This window comes from Amphibalanus amphitrite, unplaced genomic scaffold, assembly GCF_019059575.1.
Source record: "Amphibalanus amphitrite isolate SeventyFive unplaced genomic scaffold, NRLGWU_Aamphi_draft 000869F_arrow, whole genome shotgun sequence".
Lineage (NCBI taxonomy): Eukaryota > Metazoa > Arthropoda > Thecostraca > Balanomorpha > Balanidae > Amphibalanus > Amphibalanus amphitrite.
The window spans coordinates 38,775-54,820 of record NW_024882363.1 but is presented as its reverse complement, the minus strand read 5'-3'; the positions used below and the strand labels follow the sequence as shown (position 1 = coordinate 54,820).

The 16,046-nt window shown below is 46.0% G+C and overlaps 1 protein-coding gene across 8 annotated transcripts in view; it reads right to left on the bottom strand.

Annotated features, from left to right (window-relative positions):
* The window catches only part of LOC122367418 (tyrosine-protein phosphatase Lar-like), a 135,234-nt gene extending 119,433 nt beyond the window's left edge, over positions 1–15,801 (bottom strand). For 3 of the 8 annotated variants that reach the window (XR_006254055.1, XM_043340463.1, XM_043340466.1), the window contains exons 1-2: positions 15,728–15,801; positions 1,155–1,554 (exon numbers count right to left, since the gene is read on the bottom strand). Coding sequence is in view for 6 of the 8 variants with exons in the window: in XM_043340463.1 (XP_043196398.1) it covers positions 1,155–1,168 (14 nt within the window). In the remaining 2 variants the exon portion in view is untranslated. Of the gene's footprint in view, positions 1–1,154; positions 1,615–15,727 lie in introns of those variants that run through there. The other 5 variants (XM_043340465.1, XR_006254054.1, XM_043340464.1 and 2 more) reach the window with 5 other exon arrangements.
* Between the last annotated feature and the right edge of the window lie 245 nt (positions 15,802–16,046).

Genomic DNA, 16,046 nt, shown 5'->3' with positions numbered 1-16,046 from the left:
CTCGCAATACCCCGCTATTCATAACCGTTGCGCTGTGCAAGCGATATCATTGCCGTGTTCATAACCCCACTCCGCCCCAGCAAACCCCTCTCTATGATACGCTGTCGCCGTTTAAAGTACAGTAGGTTCAAGGTAGGTTGTGTCGAACAGCGAACCAGCTTTAGGTTCAGATGTCCGAAGATCGAAAAAACAGGCTGTGGTGTGTAGACTGCAGTCGTCAATTCGAAGGCGAGACAATTGGTCTAACCTCTGAAGTTACAGGTATGGTCGGAGGTACGTACGGTGACTGAGCGATAGACAGGGGTGTAACAAAGGGTTCGGCTTGAATTGTATGTTGATTAGCCGGTTGATAGCTGCCAGTATCAGGCTTGATGTCTGGAAGTCCGGCATTCAGCTTGAGAGTTAACGGCGTTGGTATTCTAGAAGAACTTTGTGAAAAGTATCTGGGATCTGCCCGCTGTGATTTGACGGTAACGGTTGGTATTTTGGTGCGAGTACGCTGCTGTTCGCGACTCCGTAGCTCCGGTGTTCACCAGCGTCGTTGGTTGCTTGTCATCCGGCTGTCGAGCCCGCTGGATATGTCGAATCTGATGTGAGAGCCTGAGACAGGATCGAAGACACAGCCGCCGACGGTACAGTATGCCCGAGGTCATGGAGTAGGGGCACAGGTCGCCAGAGGGGTCACGGGGCCAGCTCGGGTCATAGGTCACAGGTCATGTTCGTGGGAGGAGACAGAGCACAGCAGCATGGGGCAACTCAATCAGATGGGCACTTAGAGCTTTTACAGCTGACCGCAAACACTGCATCGCACAAGGTCGTGACTAGAGATTGTTTCGTCAAAAGAACGGGGTTCAATAGGGTTCTAAGGTGCGTCCAATTAAAATGACGCGAATGAAGCATACAATTACGAAGGCGGAAGCTTCCGGTGGAATATTCACATCGACAGAAAAACTGTCAGAACAAAAGACTCAAATAATTGGTCCCATTAAATGGAACGAGGAAGTGAAATTGAGAAACAAGTCGACATAATTGGAATCCAGTTTGGATGCTCCAGTGAGCAAACATAGACGAAAAGAGCGAAAAAAAAACAAGAATTAAAACCTGGCCGAGCCGAGCTCGCTCGCTCCACTCCGCTCCGCATTGATTGTACTCACCCGCGCAGTGCCATCCTGGCTCGCCGATGTCGGTTAAAACAGTACCGATCTGCAGTAAAGTCACCTCAGACGCACCGCGTCAGTGCGTCATACCGTCCGTCCGGGCGACTCGTCACATAGCTCCCCAACGCACACTGACACACTGACGCCTTCCGCGGGCTCGTCCTGGATCGGTTCCTCAAATCACACAGTTTTCACTTGGTACTCTCGATACCAAATCCCCACGATATGTCACTGTCACTGGTCTCCACACACGTGCGCGCGGAGTGTGCTCCCGCCGGGTGGCGCTCCGTCCTCCGAGAGGCAGTCCCCGGTGAGGACTATCCTCGAGGCTGGGAGTCCTCCCACTCCTCCCCGGCTCCGTCAGCAGCCGCGCCGGCGTTCGTCGCTGCTCAGTGACCTGCAGACAGAGACGGGGCGCTCAGAGGCTCGTCCGCGCGGCAGACCAGCTGGCCGACTCTGCCGCCCCGACGCGCCGCCACCGCCGCCGGACCGCGCGCTATTTCATCCAGTGGCGGCAGCGGCGGCGCAGGGCGGTCGATGGCCGCGGGAGGGCAGGGCGGGGCACGTGCGGCCGGCAGCGGGCGGCGGCGGCGGGCCGGCGCACGACAGACGTCGCCGGGCCCGGCACACGTCGCCGCCGACCTTGTCCGGGCGTGGGTGGACGGATCGCGGCCCGTCCGTCCGCTGCCGGCCATCGGAAGTGAGCCGTCACCGGGTGGTAAATCGTCCACTCTGAGCGGCTGATGTGACCGGGTTCACCCGAAATGGCCGTGGCCGCCGCTCAGAGCCGTTGAGCGCCGGTCGGCGGCACTCAGCTGCGACTGGCGGCGGCCACTTTCATACCCCAGTGAGCCGGGCCGGCACCTGTCAGTCTCTGGCAGCTCTGGAGACGCCCGGCCCCGGCGGCGTATTCGCCAATTGTATTACACGAATCGGCCCATCAACTAGCGACATCTCTAGTGCGACGTCATAGCCATCCGCCGCGACAATGCATGCATTGAGGCTAGATTTGAGTTGAGACTATTTTTGCATTGTATATGGCTGGCAGACATGTATGTGTCGCCGTAGCCGAGTGGTTAGAGTCTCGGTGTGATGGACGACAGGTCGGTGGATCGATTCTTGCTTCAGCGGTTCTTTTCTCTTAAAAAGAAGTCGGTCGTAGACGCGCGTTTTTGGCCCCTACGTTCGCACGCCAATATCGTACGCCCAATAAATCTCTGGCAAGTGTTCATCTGATTAAGGAATAAGTTGCAAAAGAACTGCAGTTGCAGTCTATACCTGAACTACCAATTTTGTTACGGCACTGTCGATATTGGTCAAAGTCGGAAGAGCTATTATGAAACACACTCGAATGACAACGGATTCCTGTATCATTTCATCGATCAGATAAGACATGTATAGAGATAAATTGATGACAGCCCGCCGTGAGCATGCAACTTAACAACCAGTCCCAAGTTATCTTCATAAACGTCTAATATAAATCTTTTGACTTTAACTAGATTCCAAGTAAGAGGACTTAGGTATCCCCCTGGCGGCTGAAATGTAAAAGTTATAGTTAGGGCATAGCTCCTATAGATGACGCTCTGACGGCTGGAAACTGATTATCTCGTCCCGTGATTACGCTAACAGCTATGCCGAACTTTTTTTGTGCATGGTGATTCTTACACGAAAAGCTATCTATCAGCCTGCTTACCAGCGTGCGATTTTTACTTTTCATCTTAGGTTTCGCTACTTTTAGGTACTTTACATTGCCAAGTGCCCACCTACTTTCAAAAGGTCAGCGCCGCCCCTGTCAATGCTGCGTGCTATCACCCATTGGCAGTGAGAAATATTGATCAATGAATGGCCATCGCCCAGCACCATTTGTCTTTCCATTGGCTACGTTCGCATAGTATGCACTATGCATTAGTGATGTCAATCACAGAAAATCAGAACACCGCTACCAAACCAAATACAAACAAAGACCATTGGAAAATACTGAAACCGAACCAATCGGTTGGACTGCAAATATCTATCTTATGCAACATATTCATTAGAAGAATGCCTACGTCTGATTTCTTAGGTGCACGCCGTTACAAATGTATAAAAAACGCACAATGACAGATGACACGAAAATCGAAGTCGCCGAGTGGATTCGAACCACCTACATCTGAATCACCAGTCCGATACTCTAACCACTTCGCCACGGCGATAATGTACCCCATGTAGCTTAAATGTCAATAAGTTAAAACCTAGCTTCAATAGACGCCACCAGGGCGAGGACCGAAAGTATGACGCCACGCTGACGTCACTCAGGAGGCAAGCTATTGGTTGGCCGATTCGTGTAATACAATTGGCGAATACGCGCCCCGGCGGCCGCGCCCGCCGCTCCTAGATCGATCCTATAGGGCGGCGGCGGCGGCGGCGTCCGGCAGGCGAGCTGGCCGGCCGGAGCAGCACCCTGTTTATCATCTGGGCCGGCTGATTCACCGCCACATTCCCCAGATTCCCGGCACGAGTGGCCCACGCCGGCCGGCTGCACAAATTTGGAGAGGAGAGCGGCAAAACACTAACATCTCGCCTCGGCGGAAAACATCTTCAAAAGTTCGGGGTCCGAATTCACTTGGGGTTAGATTGAATCCCAGTAAAAACCGTGTGTCTCACACTATCCGTGTCTTTGTCATCACGCAGAATCTCCAAATGTGTCCTGCAAGAACTTAATTCTTTAAAAGGTTTACAAAGATCATGACGAAATCAGTAACGGTTTCTTTGTTCTCGCCTGAGACAGGATCTAGTTTCCGATCTTCAACATACATCCACTGCTGTCTGTACGGATGGCTACATGCACTGAATCACATGGATCGCGGCATTAAAGATGTAGTAAGACAAAGGTGAGGGCTCGTCGCTGACGAAATGCTACAAATGTCTATGTCGGGAGGGTGTGTAAATACTAGTGCCATTGAATCTCCGAGAATTGTAGGTCACACAATCTAACGGCATATTTCCCAGAGGTCCATGAATTTGTAAACTACAAAGTGACCCCAAATCGTATACTAAGTGACGCATGCAGTATTCCCCACGACCCATCCAACTCTATAACAAAGGAGACAAGGTATGAAGCCGTGTTTACCCGTGTCAACACATGAGCAATCGGTACCCGCTTCTACATATATAAGTGCTAACGATGTATGCGGCCACCGCTTAAAACAAGAATCACTAAACGTTACTGTTTGACAGTGTGGGTTCGTATAATGACCCACATAATTCATATAAACAGAACCCAAAGGTGAATGTCAATGGAGCTCCTATTTCTGTTCAAACCAGGCACCATGGATGATATAACACTGGATTGGTGTCTCGTGGAAATTAACATTGGGATCCGCGACATTGGGATCAGGCCTGCCATCTAGCGAGAGAATTATCGTAAGTTAGGAGCAAGCCGAGTGAACGCCATCTCTCAGCATTATGACACACGTGGGTGTGGTGTGTTAGTTGGCTTGAAGTGCATATTCCCACGAGTTGGAGGTAATCTTACTGGACCTGAGACGACAAAAAAGGTCTTAAATGCTTGAAAGCCAAAAACGTCAAGCAGCCTTTAGGTAATAACGAAAAGAAAATGCGTAAGACGGTGTGTATTGAAACACCCAGCCCCATCGGCTTGTACGACCTTTTATATGGTCATTTATTCGCAATGGTACAGCAGTTTGACAATATGTCATACATATTTGGTAGGCTTATTCCTTCTTCTCCGAATTTCGCCCGATTTTCTTCATCTTAGTGAATGTTACGGCACGTGCCACGTGCCAACTTAGGGGTGTCGAAATTGTTCCACATAAAGTAACTCCGCAATGACTGGGCCCATTACAGTAAAACTTCGTCAATTGTTAGGCACCCAGTGGCCAATGCATTTCCATGTGTCACTATGGGGGTGCTACTGCACGTGCGCACGTGCGGGGTGCCGCTTCCATATCTCAAGAACGGCTGGGCGGATAACACTCAAACTTGGTACACAAATGTCACATCGATGCTCGCACTGCATTGATCAGTGCTTACATTGGTGCAGAGTCGTTAGAAAAACGATGAAATGAGATGCGTGGTGTTTATGCCTTTCTATTCCATCAGCTGATTGATCCGCAACAGGGGATCCCTGTTTGTGAAGGCTTCGTCTCCCTTTTCCACTCGTTGTTTAAAATAACATTAACAATGTACGAAGAAGATCACACATCAAAGCTGCTTTAGGCGCTTTGGGCCAGGGCTGCGGAGTTGTAGTCAGAGCCATCGGTTCTATTCCGACTCGGAGTCGGTTGATTTTTAAAAGCCGTAGTCGGAGTATGAGTCGAACGTCACCGAAAAGTCATCGACTCCACAGACTTACCAGGGCTGCAGAGTCGGAGTCAGAGTCGGAGTCTGTGTGAATCGGAGCGGCGGACATTTAAAGTATTCGTGTGGTAAGAAGATGTGTTTAGTTGGTATGAGGCCATTTCATTGCTGGCAGCAACTGGCTTTTTCTGGTGGCTTTCTTTTCTGAGCTCGTGAAATGACTCTGAAGCCGAAGCCAGCAGTCGTGCTCATGAGTTGGGATGTTATGATTATGTTGAGGTTTTTGGAACATTATTACTGCTCACGTGAGTTAAGATATAGAGACATTGTGCATGTATTGAGAGTATTGATCTCGTACATTTTAAGATTCGAGGGTCGTTTAGCTTGCGATGAGTAAGATCAACAGAAGGTGCATTAGTATTGGGAGCTTGAACGTCCGGGGCATTCGGCAAACAGAAAAGAGACGGGACGTAATTGACTTTTTAAGAAAAAGTAACTATTCGGTAACGTGCTTAATTGATACTCATGTCACAGAAGATTTAATAGATGTTGTGCGTTCCGAATGGGGTAGCGAACTAGTAGCCAGTTACGGAACAAACAACTCTAGAGGCATCATAATATTAATAAATCGCAATGCTGGGGTAAATATTTGCAGTACTCTAGTAGACCCGGGGGGAAATTACGTGATAATAAGTGCTGACTGTGAAAATTTTGGAAAAATTAACTTGATAGCGCTGTATGGTCCTAATGAAGATAATCCCAATTTTTATAGGGAACTTTTCACAAAAATCGAATGTTTGCCAGAGGATCCCTCCGTCTTTGTTGGCGATTGGAACATGGCATTAGATCCGGCAAACGACACTAAACATTACAGGCGAGTGGGAAATCCAACTGCTAGGAAAGTGGTACTAGATTTCATTGAATCTGAACAAATGTGTGACGTATGGCGCCAGCTGCACCCTACGACGAGGAGGTACACATGGCGTAAGCCAACACCGCTGAGACTAGCTAGGTTAGACTTTTTCCTGGTTTCCCCGGAACTGATGAGCATGGTGGGAACCGCGGATATCGAAGTTGGATACAGAACTGATCATAATTTGGTCTCACTAACACTTTTGTCCCGCGCAGCTAGGCAGAGAGGAGGTTTTTGGAAGTTCAACAATTCTCTCTTGGATGACAACGATTTTGTGGAAATGATTCGCAAAAGTATAAGAGAATTCAGGCGTCAGTATTTGCTGCCAATATATAACCCCGTCACAATGGATAGCGACGAAGACGCAGTCCTTATTGTGAATGATCAATTATTTTTTGAAACTTTGTTGTGCCATTTAAGAGGATTGAGTATTCAGTATAGTGCGAGAAAGAAACGGTTATCAACGGAAAGAGAAAATAAATTAATTAGTGAAATTGTAACACTGGAACATAGAGTACAGAACGAGGGGGACAATGTTAGTTTGAACGAGCTTTATAATGCCTCTGCTGAGTTACAAGAACTTCGTAAGAGCAGGATGAAAGGCGTTCTGCTAAGAGCAAAGGCGCGATGGATCGAGTATGGGGAAACTCCATCTCGTTACTTCTGCAGCCTAGAAAAGCGGCAGTATACGCAAAAATATATATCTTGTTTAGAGGTAGGTGGGACTTTGATTTCAGATCAGGAGGAGATAATGACGGCTCTAGTCAGACACTTCTCGGAAATTTACAAACGTAAAGAGAGGTCGAAAAAATTACAAGATATAGAACATTTGTTGGGAAATAATACGATTCGATTGAGTCACGAAGAGAAGAATAGCATTGAGGGAAAAATATCCATCTCGGAAGCATCGCAGGCGGTGAAAAGTTTACATAATGATAAATCCCCTGGCCCTGATGGGTTTACTGCGAATTTCTTTAAGACCTTTTGGCCGGAAATTGGGTACCTGGTTGTGAGATCCTTTAATTATGCGTTTGAAAACGGCCATTTATCGGTCACTCAAAGGCAAGGACTATTAACTCTCATTCCTAAACCAGGCAAACCAAAGACATGTATGGACAGTTGGAGGCCAATTTCATTACTGAACACGTCTCAGAAGATATTGTCGACAGTTATTGCTGGCAGATTAAAAAAAGTCATGGGAAGATTAATTAACATGGCTCAGAAGGGTTTCATGAAAAATAGATATATTGGAGATTGTATCAGAACTGTATATGATATTCTGTGGGAAACAAAGAGAAAGGAAAACAACAAAAACGTTCTCTTTTTATTTGCTGATTATCGAAAGGCTTTTGATTCTCTGAGCCACGAATTTATCATGGAGACTTTGCAGTTCTTTAATTTCGGGGCGGATATGCAGCGGTGGATTGCCACAATGCTCCGGGATGCTTCATCGTGCATATCACAGAATCAGATATCTACCGGCTTCTTTGAAATTGAGAGGGGCTGCAGACAAGGGGACTGCTGCTCGCCCTTGTTATTCATTCTCTGTGCAGAGATTTTGGGTATATTGGTGCGAAATAATCGTCTCATAAAAGGATATATCTTTAATCATCAAGAGATTAAACTGGAACAGTATGCTGATGACAGCACATTCATACTTGATGGGAGCCAGAGTAGTTTCAGGGCTTGCTTGAAAACAATTGCTGAATTTGGAGCGGTTTCAGGGCTGTCCCTAAATCCACAGAAGTCGGAGCTTTTATATTCAGGTCCGGGTGAGCCGCCATCCTTTATCACACAGTCAGAGTTCTCATGTGTGCAGGACAGTTTTCGTTACTTGGGAATCATTTTCACCAAGGACATGCATGAAATGGTAGCAGTCAACTTCAAAAGAAAAGTCGAGTCAATAACAAACATGCTCAAGGGCTGGCTCCGACGGCGATTAACTTTATACGGGAAGCGGACGGTTTTAAAGTCACTTGCTTTGTCCAAGCTGACGTACGTCTTGACGGTACTGCCTAATCCTCCAACTGCGATGACTGATGCACTGCAGAAGCAGTTTTTCCGATTTTTGTGGGACAACAAGCCAGACAAAATACGTCGGTCCCATTTGATAACGCATTATGGCATACCCTGCGTGGGAACGTATGGTAAAGCTATGAAACTTGCTTGGGTGCGACGCTTTTTGACCGTAAAAAATATTGTGGGACCGCAAGTGGAATTGGATAGGCTACTAAGTAGCGGTGACCGTTATATGAACAAGTTTGGCTCGAATATGAATCCTTTTTGGAGTGATGTATTTTCTGCATATGATGAATTCAAGCACGAGCTCGTAGTTGAAGCAAGCGATGTTTGGCAGATTCCCATCTTTTTATCTTCCAAAATAGTGATAGGACGGAAGCCCTTTTGGAAACGTAAACTTTTCGACGCTGGATGTAGGTCAATAAATGATATTTACAGTTCTCAAGGAGAACTTATGTCCTTTGAAGAATTTAGGAGAACTTATCCTGGGTGTTTGAACGCTTTGACTTTTGAGACATTGCGATGCTTGGTACAGAGAATTTCCATACCAAGTGAATTCGGAGGCAAAAAGCCAATAGGACCGTTCATCCACCCGGCTCTACTGCAAATATTGAACGGCGATTGCAGACAATATTATGATGCCTTACTGAATGTGAGATATAAGAAAACAGATTCACCATTACCTAGTCAAATTAAATGGAACTCTATTTTGAGTTCTAACATATTTTGGGGGCATATATATTATCGATACAAAAGGTGTTCAAAGAATACAACTTTGATATGGTTCCAGGACAGAATTGTTCACCGAATTTTGACAACAAATACCTTTGCATCGAAATTCATGGACGTCAGCGACTTATGCACCTTTTGTGGTAGGGAAAGAGAGACAATACAACACCTAATGGTAGCTTGCGAAGAAGTGGGTGCGATGTGGCAATCGGTGAAAGATATGATACGTGACCGATTGAAGATTACGCTGGAATTGAACCCTCAGGAAATCATATTGGGATTTGATCCAGCTTTGTACGAATGCCCTAGGGAAACTGCAACAGCGATCCAGCGACTCATTTTGATAGGAAAATGGTACATATATAGTTGTAAGGTTAGAAAAGAAAAGCCAAGGTTTGTGAACTTGTTACAAAAAATGAAAATTCTGACACAAGCTGAATTTATGTACGACCATGACAAGGATGAAAGGGAAATTAGAGTACGAGATATTAATATGGTACTGTGCTGTAACCAAACATGCTAATGTAGTGAGCATCATGTATGAGCGTTGGAAAATGTGGTAGTTGTGTTGTAAAGAAATTGTGTAATAAAGAGTGATTAAAAAAAAAAAAAAAAAAAAAAAAAAAAAAAAAAAACTCCGCAATGACTGGGCCCATTACAGTAAAACTTCGTCAATTGTTAGGCACCCAGTGGCCAATGCATTTCCATGTGTCACTATGGGGGTGCTACTGCACGTGCGCACGTGCGGGGTGCCGCTTCCATATCTCAAGAACGGCTGGGCGGATAACACTCAAACTTGGTACACAAATGTCACATCGATGCTCGCACTGCATTGATCAGTGCTTACATTGGTGCAGAGTCGTTAGAAAAACGATGAAATGAGATGCGTGGTGTTTATGCCTTTCTATTCCATCAGCTGATTGATCCGCAACAGGGGATCCCTGTTTGTGAAGGCTTCGTCTCCCTTTTCCACTCGTTGTTTAAAATAACATTAACAATGTACGAAGAAGATCACACATCAAAGCTGCTTTAGGCGCTTTGGGCCAGGGCTGCGGAGTTGTAGTCAGAGCCATCGGTTCTATTCCGACTCGGAGTCGGTTGATTTTTAAAAGCCGTAGTCGGAGTATGAGTCGAACGTCACCGAAAAGTCATCGACTCCACAGACTTACCAGGGCTGCAGAGTCGGAGTCAGAGTCGGAGTCTGTGTGAATCGAAAGTTCTGCCCGGAGGAGTCGGAGTCGATATTTGAATGCAGAATCGGAGTTGGAGCCAAAGTCACTGAAATTTCATCGACTACGCAGCACTGGTTGGGTCCTATTCATAGAGCGTCTTGAATGACATATTGAGCGGGAATGACGTTAGCAATTCCGTTTAACTTTTTCATTGGACTTATAAATAATACTTATAAATCAATATTACTATTTGAGGAGGGCGTAGTTTCTGTCTATTACGAAGGTCGCGACATGGTGCTACGTAGCGCGGGTTACAGATCACACCGTTGCACCTACCGCGCTGAAATTTGCGCAAGTTATAGAACAAGGATGGACAACGTGCCTTTGAGCGGTCTCGGCTCGATCGGATCGATAGCGAGCGCGTGGCGCGTGCCCAAAAAGTGCAAATTCGCGTCATAGACTTTACATGTATAAATCGGCTGGCAAAAACGGGCGAAAATGGCTAAATTTGCCTGACACGGGTCCGTTCCCCGTGCAATATCTCGGTAGCCGTGCGCCCGATCGGCACGGGGAAAACAGCATCGTGTAGAGAATCGAACGGGCAATCGAATAGTGTGCGGTGCAGGGGTGGCACGCGCCACGTGCAAGTGTGAGGGCAATTTCATTTCAAAAAGTGCCATTTTAAACGGATTTTGGAATTTATATTAATTTCAGGTGATCGTCAGACGGAATGAGTTGAAACAGCGCCTATTAGCAATAAAAATGTACCGCCTCTCATGGAAAAATTGTGGACAGCTAATTGATCAAAAACAATGTGGAAAAATCGCTGAATTAAAATGGTATTTGTCCATAATGTGCCACATAAAAGATACACGGGATTTGCTGCTTAACCTGATACGCTTGACAATTGAAAATGCTATCATTAGAAAGAGCATTCAATTCTCTCCAAGATCCAATCATCACGTTTGCATGACAAGCAACAGTATTCTTAAAAATATAAATGTTTTAAACCTCTGCAAAACGATTTTTAGCGAAAATTATCTACGCCTTTCATTTGTCTTAAAACTACGCACCTCAATTATAAAGCACATTTGACAGATTCTGAAGTGGAAAGCATGCTTATCAGACACGGGCACCTCGATGCGGTGGATATTTTTTCCACAAACCAAAACGTTTAGCCGTCAAAAAGCAATCGACCGAAATGGATAGATAACCCAACCGACACAAGAACAACCGAACACCCGCCGATCGAAAATATCCCTTTTCGCGTTGCGGAGCACGCGGGTCACCCTAGTAATACCTAACGTTCGTTTAGTTCTTTGATCGGACAATTTGTTTGATTTAGGCCAAGTAAAGACTCATGTGAAAAATAGCGAAAACGACACGTGCTGGCGAAGTCTCCAATAACTCCCTGTTTCACGATTTAATGAGGAAATAGCATGGAACTGCTTATCTTATTACTGACCCTGCACATAAATCTATTAATTTCTTCGCTTTTACTGACATATAAAGACAAAACCTTTTGAAAAATTGCACAACAAGCCTGCTACTACACCACACTCCCGTGTGTCACAATGCTTATCAGCGGCGTTCACTCGGCTTGCTCCTAACTTACGATAATTCTCCCGCTAGATGGCAGGCCTGAGCTCAATGTCGCCAAAAAATGCGAAGACACCAATCCATTATTATCTCATCCATGCCAGGCACCATTCGAAGGTGAGGTTCAAAGACGGCCCGGGAGTCCCGCAACGCTCCACGGGGGACCTCTTATGTAAACTGTCTGGACAAGTTGGCGCATTGCTGATAGGGAACGGCCGACACCGTGTCGGAACGGTGCGCCGGGCTGCCGACTGCACTGTGCACGACACTGAGCTGCAGCGGCGCGCGAGACAGCACAGCGATCGGCCGGCGTTCAGCCCATGGACACCATAGCACACGCCCATATCTAAAACAATGGTGACATGGCACGCCTTTCCAGGTATCATAACAGCGTATGCCTGACCTGTCCTCGGTCACAGCACATACCTCAGACTGCTGCCAGGGACTCAGGGAGGAGGAAAGCAGCATAGCAACATCGGAGGAAAGTGGCTAGTGTCCAGTCTGGAACGCTGCCTGTCAATCAAAGCACGTCATGGAGAAAACGTTCTGATTTTTGTCCGACCTCTGCTTGGCATCCAGCCACCGCGGGGCGTCTGTACACAAACCACGGTCGACAGTGGCATCTGTGCCCGGGTGCGGCTGTTGGGACCCGAGGAGCGCCGGCTGTTCCCCGTACTGAGGAGCGTCGTACGAGCTCTGCACCGCAGAGGAAGCCGGCTGCAGCGAGCCGCGTGTAATGGAGAGGCGGGGATTCGGAGACCCCCGGATACGGGCGGTCGCGTCTCCGGAGACAGGTAACTCGGTCTCCTGGAGACAGGTAACTCAGGTCTCCAGAGACAGGTAACTCAGGTCTCCTGGAGACAGGTAACTCAGGTCTCCTGCAGACAGGCACTCGGGTCTCCTGGAGACAGGCACTCGGGTCTCCCCGAGACGGAACGGCGGTACGCGAGCGCTTCGCAAGAAGAGTTGAATGAGCCCAGGGCTATCATGTAAAGTTACGATGGGAAGCCAAAAAGACAACCGATTCCAGTACATCCTCCCTTTTTCAATAAGTCAACTCGGATTTCGTTTCGCAATGCATGTAGTTGCAAGAGTTGCTTTAAAAGGCCAAAAATCAACAGATATCCAGAGAATAGTAACAGGTAATTTATCTACAACATACCCAAGAATCAGCAATACAGACTGTAACCAACCCCCTACCCAAGCAATCCCTTCAAAGTGAAAAGAAGGCGGTACAAGTCAGCCACATTTCACTTCAAAGGCATGCTGATAAACTTTTTTTGAATCATTGTATTATTATACTGCAGTTAACTTCTTACTAAAGTCAACCTGCAATATTTGCTGAGATTAATCAAGAATTACACCTCCTAAAAACCTGAGTGGTTTTACTATCACATGTAAACAATCTGAGTGGCTTCCTAGAATCCATTCGTTCACCATACAACTGCTATCATCAGTGCCCAAGTCAGAATATTTTAGCAATTGAATTGATCAGGTTATGTTGAGAAGTACTGGGTAAAGCTGGCTAGCATTATCAGAATAAAAACACAAAATCAGAGTTAAAGCATGTCGCTACAATCACGCTACAATCAGCTATATACTGATAGACAAGGAGTCTTGAAATTATAATTTGCAAGTCATGATTTAAAATTCAAGGTTAGGAAAGACGCCTGACTAGTAAGCAACCTTGTAGGACACTAGCTTGTGAAGCAGCATTTGCCTAAAGAAGGTAGCACGTATCTTTCCAAGACAACTAAAGCGCATGAGCCAGCAAAAAAGCATGATTGTGGAGGAATCATGTTGTAGGTTTTAATCTGTGGAAAATGGATAAGTTTATGCTATGCCTAATGTCAACTGTTATCAGACAACTGTTTCCTTATAAGTCTATAACTCAGACAAACATCAATTTGACTAAGCAGTAGGTATGCATTGAACCAACAACAGTGGCTGCATGTTCCAATCTAGTGCTACAGCCTACATTTATCATACTCATGATGGATTCAAAGGGAATGTTGGCCATTGTTTAACCCGGCAGTTGCTGGGGTATTTCGCCACCCACCGTTTGCTGGGGGGGGGCGTTAAACGCCCCCAGCCGATAACTCGAGAACCAATAGGCACAGCGAAACGCACGAGGCGGCAAACGAAAGAACGCGACGAGACGCTTCAGATGAGTACTTAAAAATTGAATTTTGAGGTCACAGGTCGGGTCAAGGTCAGGTCAAACACCTGAAATCGGGCTTTCAGTAGCATGGACTTCAGGACTTCGCAATGGGCGCCTCTCGTCATAAACTCTGTCAAAACGGTGCACAATCCATCATATAAGGCCTACAAGAGTGTCAGCTCCATGTAGGGGTCAGTCAAGCATAGGTCAGGGTCAAGGTCAGGTCAACCGGGTAGGCACATATCCCCGAAAATCAAAACTGATATTCGCAGCCTGTGACACATGTTTTATAGGTAATTTGGGGCGTAGAACACGATGGTGACATTCATTTTATCATATGTGTACGTGTTTGGCTCAAAAAGTTCAATTTAAGAAATGCATGTATCATGGTCGTGAAGTAGTCACGAGAAATTGCCAAGATTCAGTTCAAGATTATGGAAAATGCGGAACGATAATCAATAATCGAAGATAGCCATTTGATTGATCATGGTATTGGCAGTCTAATGGCGTTTATGGCATGTCTGTATGTCTGTTCTGTGATTTTATATGATTTTTTGAACATATGCCGTTTTTGGTCGAAAACTCAGAAATCATGACGTCACTAAAACCTCGATATTTCAAAAAATTTCCGACCGATTTTTTTGAAACTTTGTCACAATACACTTCAATCAATTCCCTACAGGTAGCCAAAATTTGGCGCGCCTGCGGCGCGCCGTTTTTATGCTATGGCCCGGCGAAAAAAGTGGGGGCGTTTAACGCCCCCCCCCAGCAACTCGCGGGTTAAAGCATAGATAACAGTAGAACTATGGTTATCTGTTATCTGTTCTAATGTTGAGTGTTATCTATGATTAAAGCTATTCCAGCAGTTCTACAAAGTATATCTGGTCTTAGAGCTGAGTGTTTGGCTTTTAAAAGACAATATAAATAAGATTATTAAAGTGCTTCACTTGAAAAGTTGAAATTGCAATAATCCAGTGCAAGAGGCTTCATCGTGGATTTGCATTAGTTGTGCCCAACTAATGAGCGCAGAATAATTGACTTAATATATTTCAAAGATTCATAATAGTTCTAAGGTTCATAAAACATAATGGTTCAAGCATGGAAACAATAGCATCATGCCTGCACCCTAATGGAAAATATAGGTCCAAAAGGGGCATACCAGGACCTGTCCCCAGTATCCGCCTCCGGACTGCACAGCAATCAGCATGGCAATCTCGACAAGATCTTGCGGGTGAGGACTGAGGAGGCACTTAGTTGGTGCAAGGTATGGCACAGATTGACAATGGAGTTGCATGCACTTTGTATGCAGCAGTGCCGCCCTCAACATGGTATCATGGTGAACTGCTCTGTGGGTGCATTGTTATCCCAGAAAAAGACATGTGGGAGACACAGTGGGGTCAGGTCGACTGAGCAAGGGTTGACACTCAATTGCAGTTTTCACATCCTAAGTACAAACATATACATTGTGATGAAATTATAGGTCTTTTAATGAAAATTATTTGAAGATACAACAAAAAATAAACGAACATAAGAGGCAACAAGCCCCAAAAAAGGCATAATAAACCATTCCTGAGCTGATCCTGCAATGAAGCGATGATTAACAAATGAAAGCCAAATGAAAATATGTTTTGCTCTAAAAACTTGAATACTTGTCACTTGAATAGAACTGTAGGCTTACCTTTGTCAATTAATTACGCAAAATGTCCAATTTTAAGAGCTCCACACCCACCCCGAGCCGTTTCAACACTAAACAAAAACGGCTGCGCCGGTTTCGCCGCTCTGCGCCATCTCTGACAAACGCTATCAGTGCTGCCATCTAGGGGATTGTAGAGTAACTTGGCAACGGGATATATCAATGCAATGCTTATGCATTAGCCAGGTGGTCTAGGCTAGGCTAGCCAGCAGTTCGGACTTAATTTTATTGCTGGGGGTCCTTAAAAGGCCCTGGGGTCTTCAGATCTAGGGCCCAACGTGGTCCGTGAGTTGTGACTGACTAC